The sequence below is a fragment of the Musca vetustissima genome, unplaced genomic scaffold (genome assembly GCF_032173495.1).
Source record: "Musca vetustissima isolate MV318-11 ecotype Yass unplaced genomic scaffold, APGP_CSIRO_Mvet_v1 utg6078, whole genome shotgun sequence".
In the NCBI taxonomy this organism is placed as follows: Eukaryota; Metazoa; Arthropoda; class Insecta; order Diptera; family Muscidae; genus Musca; species Musca vetustissima.
Genome location: NW_026885488.1, coordinates 18,924 through 27,660, shown reverse-complemented (window position 1 = coordinate 27,660; position 8,737 = coordinate 18,924). Strand labels below are relative to the sequence as shown.

The 8,737-nt window shown below is 32.8% G+C and overlaps 1 protein-coding gene across 1 annotated transcript; it reads right to left on the bottom strand.

Moving 5' to 3' along the window:
- Positions 1–1,200: 1,200 nt before the first annotated feature.
- LOC133332757 (hexokinase type 2) lies at positions 1,201–2,610 on the bottom strand. The gene has a single exon (XM_061541133.1). It carries the CDS (start codon positions 2,558–2,560, stop codon positions 1,208–1,210), a length of 1,353 nt encoding a protein of 450 aa, XP_061397117.1. The 5' UTR covers positions 2,561–2,610; the 3' UTR covers positions 1,201–1,207.
- Between the last annotated feature and the right edge of the window lie 6,127 nt (positions 2,611–8,737).

Below are 8,737 nucleotides of genomic sequence, written 5' to 3'. Positions count from 1 at the left end.
GCCAATTTAATATCTAAAAACAAAAATAATAATAATTATTTTTTTTTAATAATAATTTGTTGTATTTTCTTCTTCTTCTTAGTAGTATTCAATAAAATCGTTTTAAAGCCAAATTTGAGTTTCTTTTTTTTTTTTTGTAAGTTCTAAATTAATAAAAAAATAATAAACATTAGTTAACAAAATAAATTAAAACTAAATATGCCTACTATATAAACTTAAGAGACTACTACTATATAACTATATAATTAAAAAAAAATTTTAAAAATAAACAATTTTTAAATAAAATTAAAAAAAGATATTTTTTCTTCTTCAAAAAAAAAACTTTGGATAAAAAATAAAAACAAAAAACAATTTTTTTAAATAAAAAAACAACTAAAAAGAAAAATCATCTACTAAATAGTTTTGCGCTCTTCTCGTTTGAAAGGAGGGGGAGGGCGGGCTGGCTTCGAATTTGGAAAAAATGTCTTTTTTGAGCTTTGTTTTTCGTATTTTTTTTTTAAGTACCAATTTTGGAATTTGCTTTTTGTGCATATTTTCTTTTTTCGATTTTAAGGAAGTAAGGAGAGTCCAAAAAACGTTTTGTTTAGAAACAGGAACGGTTTGGTTTTTTTTTCTTAATTCAATGTTTTTAAAGAGAGTTGGAAAATTTTTTTTAAGTTTAGCATTTAGTTGTTATTGCATTATTCTTTTTTTCATCAGGTACTGTATTTTTTTATTAATGTTTATTATTTCGTTTCTATTTTGAAAAAATATATATATTTTTCGATTTTTTCCAAATGATATTTTCAATAAACCAAGGTTTTAAAGTGGGGTTCAAATTTTCGGAACTTTTTTCCAATAATTTTTCAAAAATTTTCTTCATAACCTCACTTTTTCTTTGGGTTCCTAAAGTCCATTGAAAATGTCTTTTTTTTTGGTTTTTCATTGACGGACCCTGAACTCTCGTATTTCGATTTTTTTTCAAAACAATCTTTTTACTTTAACTTCCTTTTTGTGTTGTTGTTGCAATTTCAACATCTAAAAGCGCATTCTTCTCTTTGTGTTTATCGCGTTTTTTTCTTCCTGTTTATTTTTTTTTTTGGCTATTGTTTTTTGTTTTTAATTTTTTTAACTCACAAAAAATTGTTGTTGTAATACCTTTTTTGTTGTTATAGTTGTTGTTTCTAAAAAAATGTTTTTAACTTAAACTTCAATCATCACGCCCACTTTATTTCTTATCCTTTTTGGGTAAATTATCTTCACGACATGCCACCGCTGCTACAAGAGCAGCACCACGACCCGAACCATCTTCCGACAGCATCAAATCAAATGTAATACCAGGCTTGACGAGTTGTGAAATTTTCTCCACCATCAGGGTATGGAATTTGGGATGGAAACGATATACACTGCCATCGACACCCACCGTTACATGCGGCTCGTTCATTTTATTGATCAAACAGGCAATACCACTCGACACCAAATGGGCGGCTCGTCGTGACACACATTCACAGATATAGCGTACATTGGCACAGTCTTCATCGGTGGCTTCGGTCAGACCCAATTCCTCCAAGACCAGACGGCAATTGGTATAGGTGCCGGGTTCATCAGCCTCAATTTCGGAAACATATTTGGTAAAGAATTGGCCACGTGTCATTAGGACATCGGAATCCTGGCCCTTGAAGAGGACACCAGCATTGACCATTTTCACGATGGCCAGGCGCACCAGTTCACCCATGTACATGCCGGAAATCATTTTCTCGAATACCTGTTTGCCGGGATTAATGGAATGACGATCCACATCCTCATCGAATTCGGTGCGTACAAAATCCAAGGCACCATTATCGCCGAAGGCACCCCACTCAGTGTTGATCAGGACATGGGGTTTGCCGTTGCTGGCTCCATCGAACATCTCCGCCTCCTCGACACGTTCCACATAGCAGGCATTCGAACCAGTGCCCACAATGAGGCCAATTTTACAATTGTGATTCTTCCAGGCACAGGACATTAGGGTACCTGTGGTATCATTCAATATGGCACACACATCGATTTGGACATCTCCGCGGCGGGCAATGGCATCTTTCAGCAGCTGGACAACATCTTCATTGACGACACCGGCACAATTGAAACCCTTGGTCCATGTCACCAACAGGCCTTTGGTCAAACCCAACTGGGTCAATGGGAACGAGAAGGTAAAACCCAAGGGCAAACGTTCACTCTTCACGTTGTGCTCCACCATAAAATTGGCCAAACACTCGGCAATGTGATCAAATAGCTGGGTACCCGAACCCAACATAATGTGCTGGGGTATGGCATAGATGCGCGATTCCATTTGGAAATCATGATCCTCCTTGAGATGGATCAACAGGACACGGAAATTTGTACCGCCCAAATCGAGGGCCAAGAACTTGCCACGTTCATTGCCATTGGGCAGATCCTGGACGTAGGTTACGAAACACTTGACATTTGCCTTGGCATGGGTATCCTTGGCCAGACCGCGCTTCACTTCGTGCAGGATACGATAGGTAAGCTCGTCGATTTGTTCATCCGTGAGTATCAATTGCTGACATAACTCGTGCACCATTTTGCGTTTTTCCGCGACACTAGCATTGGCATAAGGTGCTGTTGTGGTCGTCGGCGTATTTGTAGTTTTGTTGCCCAGCGCCGATGTTGCACCAATGCCTTCGCCGCCAATGGTGAATGTGGCCGATCTGTCTGTTTCGTCGCGGTCAGTGTTGGTGGCAGCGGTCGATGTTGATGTTTTTGTTGTTGCCGCACAGTTACAACAACAGCCGTTTGTTTTTGTGGTGGCAATGGTGCCATTGGGCAGGGTACTGCAGCGGGCGCCAAGTGTTGTGTTTGTTGTTGTTGCTGATGAGGTAGCGGCGGATGATTCTGTGTTCGGTTTACTGCAGCAGCCATTTGCTGTTGTTGTTGTTGCTTTCAAACAATCATTATTTATAGATGCATTTTGCATGGCCACATTTAATTCTTTATCCATTTTTGTTGTTGGTTTTGTTTTTATTTTTCAGATATTTTGCTCTTGAAATTTTTTCTGTGGTTGTTGGTTTTTTGTTTTGCTAAATTTTTTGCTTTTGGTTTTACAAATTTTTACGCCACCAAAATAAACTTTGTATTCTTCAGTTTATCTTCTTCTTCTTCTTGACAGTTTAGTTTTCTTTTCGTTGCTTTTATTTTATTTTTACTTCTTCTATGAATTTTTGCGCTTCTAAACAATTCTTTATATCAACACGAGACACAACCGTTCCGTTTAAATGCTCACAGCGGAATCAATTCCATAAAAAATATTTTTATTAAAAATTTTTATATTCTCGTGTATGTGCTTTGATGTGATGGCAAACGTCGTCGACCCCACCAAAAATTAAATAAAAACAGCCAGCTGTCCGTATTGGTATTAGTGATGGTAGTAGAGTAGTTTGCACTGACACTTTTCGTCTCACACGTTGATTTCTCTTCTCTCTCGCACACACAAAACTATGATTTTTTCTTAATAATAACAACAAATTATATTAATTTAAAATTTGTTGTTAGTTTGCTGCTTCTTAATATTTTGTCGTTTATTTTTATGTTTTTTTTTCTTCTCCAAAATAAAATTCGTCGTCTTGTGTTGGAATTGTTATTGGTTTTGTTTTTTTTTTCTTGTTAAGTTTGTTCTCCACTTGTTTTGTCTTATTTGACTTTGCTGTTTTTTTTTTCCTATTACACAGTCAGTTTGCCGTGTCTTGTTGTCGACCGCTTGATTTACACTTTGTGTCTGCTCTGCTTCAGAGTTCCAGTATGACTTGATGTGACTTGCTTGCTTGTTTGTTGGTGCTGGCTGTGCTGTGCTGTGGCGTTCGTTCGTTGTTGTACGGTACGCGTACGTTTGAAGGAACCTTGAAGGTCAAAATTGACAATTTATTAGTAAAACGAATACTGCTGACTGGAAAGTTGTCTTATTGTTGTATGTAGTATGGTAGTTTGGTGGGGATGATATTGTTGTTGTTATTGGATATGTACAAAATGTGTGTATGTGTGTTAGTGTAAGTGAATGAGTGTTTTTTTGGTTGTGTGTGAAGGGGGGCTTTTTTTGCTATGTGATGTGTGTCGTGTATGCCCCCAAAACACACATGGGGAGGTTTTACATGAAGAGAGTTTGCTTAACAGAGAGTCAAAACAGAGCATTGGAATATGTTAGCTCTGTTACAAGAGAATGTAAACAAACGTCTGCGTGTTGTTTGTGTAATTATTACACTGTAATATGAGTAAAGAGAATTTGGGACGTTAAAGAGTTCCGCTAATGGAATATTAGTAATAAAATTTAAACTATAAATTTTGAAGGCCAAAAGGCGCATTTTTATACATTTTTAATAAATTAGGGAACATTTTGAAATTCACAATTTTGGATAATTTTTATTTTCATTTATTGAAAAATAACTGATAAATTGACCTATAATTTAGATAAAATTATCAGTTATTTTAGATTCTAAATACATAAGTTTAATGGGAACGTCAAGAATTTCGAAAATTAATAGTTGTTAATAAAACAATTATAAAATGTTGGGGAAATTTCAAAAAAACCATTAACCATTTCGAGAAAATTTTTATTTTATTTTTAATATATATATTTTTTTTTTGCAAAAAAAAAAATAAATAAAGATCGTGGTTAATTAAATTTTAACATTTTTGTATACATTTTACAAACATATGAAGCAGATTTCAATTTAAAAATAATAATAATATAATTTGTAATTTAGTATTTGGGTAGTTCCTCCCAAATTTTGGTATTTAAGTTTGTCAAATTGTTTTTTTTTTTTTTAACCAAATTGGTTGGAATTTGGCATTTTGGATTTTCATTAACTTACAAATCACCCCTTCATTTTTTTTTTAATTTCGTCCAATTTTTATGCTGGCCCTCATATATATGGAAAACTCCCAAATTTCGGATTTAAGGCATCTTGGGTACCTCCCAAATTTCGTAATTTTGGGGCATCCTTTCGACCGTTTTGTCTGTAATTTAATATTTTAGGTTCTCATTAGGTAGAATATTTTCCCACCAACATTTTTCAACTTCGGTATAATTTGTTTGGTATACCCTATACCTCCAAAATTTCGTTATTTTTGAAAAAATTTCAACCGATTTGGCTGTAATTTGACATTTTGTGTTCTCATTGGGTAATAAATCTCCCTACCAAAAATTTTCAATATTGGCCCACTTTTTAGGCTAAATCCTATATGAGGGTACCTCGTACCTTTTAATTTTTTATACCAAAAAAATTCAAATGATTTCTTTTCATTTCTATTTTTGAAATTTGTAATTGTGTCCATATTTTATACTATCTTTGGGAAATAATCAACAAAATTCTATTAAGAACATGTAGAGGAATCCATTAACCTATAAAATTGTATTATTATTGTTATTTTTTAATGTTCCCCACTAAAAATAACTTATTTCCGTTGTAATAATAATTAAATTCCCTGGCAAAGTCTCTTTACATGGCACTCTCTTAAGAGCACAATAGTGCATAACGACATTCTCTTTTTTTAATGAGAACCACCTCCTGTTATAGTTGATTATTTACATTGGTTGATTCCAATTGGAATTTTTCTTTACACATTACATTTTGCTTTGCTGCTTGCTTTTAATGGAAAATTATCTGTGTCCGTTCCAAAGTAACAAATATGGAAATATATATGTATGCAACTGTGTGTGTGCGTGTAAGTTGCCCACTTTTATTACAAATTCTCGTAAGATATGGGCAAAAATAAAATATATATAAAAGAAAATGGAAAAAAAATATATTACAAATCGTATGACTAGTAGTATAACAGTTTTGTTGTTGTTGCTATTTCTTGGTTGGAATATACTATTTATGAATTGAATTGCGGGGAGAGGAGGGGAGAGTTGCTGTTGTTTGCTCTCGAGAGCAAAATAAAATGTGCATGTCTTGCTGGAGGAATGTGGTGATACTTGTTGGGTTTTTTGTGTGTGTGTTCTTTTTTTTTTTGGTTTTTGGGGGGTGTGTATGTTGCAATCTTCCCCCCTCCCTTCCTCACCTCTCTCTCTCCTTCTGTGCCCCATCATTATGGCTGATGATGAGTGTTGTGGTGTGCCTCTGAGAAAAAGGAGGCTAATGAAATGAAAACAAAACGGGGCTCGTCTCTTGGATATTGTCGTCGTGGCCTTTCGTATATTTACTGTTGTTGTTGTTTGTTTAGTAAGCATAGTTGGTGTAATGGGTGGTAATGGCGGTGGTGTCGGTGGTGGGGGGGTGTAGTGTAAGTACGTAAAGGTGACTTGCATTCACAAGTTTTGTGTGTTCGTTTGTTTGTTCATGTTTTAATGAAGGTGTTTGTGCTTGTGTATGGTATGGCATGCATGCAAGAGTGTGTAATGTTTTTGTTAACGTGTAGTATGATTGGTTTTGTTTTATGGGCAAAGTGTGTTAATAATAAAGACTACAGGTATTATTTACACCTACCTCAGCCTCTTTGTTGTTGCTTTTTTATGTGCAAAGTTATTCTTGCTTGCTATCTACGTGTCTGGAATCACACACGCACCTCTTCTTTTTTTACAGCAATATTTCCTTCACAGAATTAAACTTTAGATTTTTTTTGCCTCCCCTGTTGCTCTTGAAGAACTTGTTTAAAATTTTGCCTTGGTTGGTTGTATTTTTTTTTTTTCTTAAAGAAAAAAATATTTGTATGTTTTATTTCTTTGCGTCGTCCGTTAGCTTTAATACTGCGCCTTGAACTGTCGTCTGAAAAATTGAAATGAGAAAAATTTTGTTATAGAAAATTTCACATTCATATTTATTTAAAAAAAAATTGTTTTTGCAAAAAAAAAAAAAATATTTAAAAAAATATACAATTGTTGTTAAATTGTTTTTGTATGAGTAACAAACAGTGATGTGTGGATAATTATTGCCAATATACAAAAATTGCCAACACTTTGTTCCTACCCCTGCCAACCCTCACTTCCACCCTAACCACCAAGCCCTGTAGGAAATGTCTACAGTAAATCAGTATTGACTTACTATTGACATCGTCACCAATACTGTTGACCGACTATACCCAACACAATGCATTTTACTATTGACATTTAACATGTGCTTGTCATTGGAAATGAACTAGTGACTTGGTCAGTAGTAAGTCAGTAGTTTTTAGATATAGACACAGCGTCGCATATGTGGACACGGTCAGTAGTAAGTCAATAGTTTGTATATATAGACAAAAGGTCACATATGTCACTTGTAAATTTTTTATAATTTCTTTTGCTCAAAAATTTTTTCACCAATTAATTAATTAATTTAATTATTACCATTAATAACTTTAAACTCGCGTTTTTAATAAAATATCTGTCTATTGCCGCCAACATATTTATAATTAAAGAAAAAAAGAAGAAGCATAACCATGCTCAGTTGGTTGTTAACATAACAAATGCTTCTTCTTATTACATGATATGTAGACAAGTTGTAGAAAATATGGAGACATGTCGCCACAATAGTAGACAAAGGCGATACAACACCCCACATTTCCTTCAGGGAGCTTATCAAACAAACATTCTGGCTGTGTGTTCGTGTTTCAATTGTCGTGGGTCTTTGGGTTAGTAGACGGTCGACGAACGCGAACGCCTAATGATGTTTATCGCTGGCTGAGTGGGGGCTGGCTGGGTGGCTTGGCTGTCATTTTCGTGGAAGTGACACAAACATGTGATTGCTGACTTTGTTTTTTTTAATGTGTTTTATATTTTTTTCTCCGTTTTGAAAAAAAAAACAAAAGTTATTTTTCAATTTATTTGTATAGATGTCTGGTCATTATATTTATTATTATTTGTTGGTGGGTGTATACAACAATACAATATTCACAATATCCATAACAATAACGGTGTATCTATCCATTCATTCAATATTCACAGCAATTAAACGAAACTTTTTTTTATTTTTCACAAACAATCTCCAATGACCTTTAAACAATGCTAAAGGACATTTACGGGGTTGTTGATTTTCAATGGGAGATTACAGGTAAAAGCAAGGAAATCATTTTACGGATTTTTTGTGGCCATTAGAAAGATATAACAAAATCCTATGTGGATAAATTTTAGCTTTTTTATGAAATATTCATTCACAAAAATTGAAAAGAAAAAGTAAAAAAAATTGTTTAATTTAAAAAATATTTTTTTTAACAAATTAATTTTTTTATTAATAAAAAAATGTTTATTAGGAAAAAAAATTAAATATAAATGTTTTTATTAAGAAAAAAAGAAAAAAAATGTTTAAAAAACAATATTTTTACACAAAAATTAATTTTTTTAATAATAAAAAATGTTTATTAAGAAAGAATTAAATATTAATTTTCTTATTAAGAGAAAAAAGTAAAAAAATGTTTAATAACAAATACTTTTTTTTACTCAAATTAATTTTTTTATTAATAAAAAAATGTTTATTAAGCATAAAAATTAAATATTTTTTTATTAAGAGAAAAAGGTAAAAAAAATGTTTAATAAAAAAATATTTTTTAAAAAATTTAATTTTTATTAATAAAAAATGTCTATTATGAAAAATAAAATTAAATATTAATTTTTTTATTAAAAAAATATTTTTTTACACTAATTAATTTTTTGTTAAAAAAAACAAATTATTAAGAAAACCAATAACGAAAGTAGTAAAATCGGACTGGGCCGACTATATAATACCCTTCACCACTTTGGGTATATTCTACATATGTCTCCTAACACACTCCGCCTTTCCAAAAAACATTG

Excerpts from the sequence above, each read along its gene's own strand:
- LOC133332757 (XM_061541133.1), bottom strand. The coding sequence starts at position 2,560 with ATGGTGCACGAGTTATGTCAGCAATTGATACTCACGGATGAACAAATC.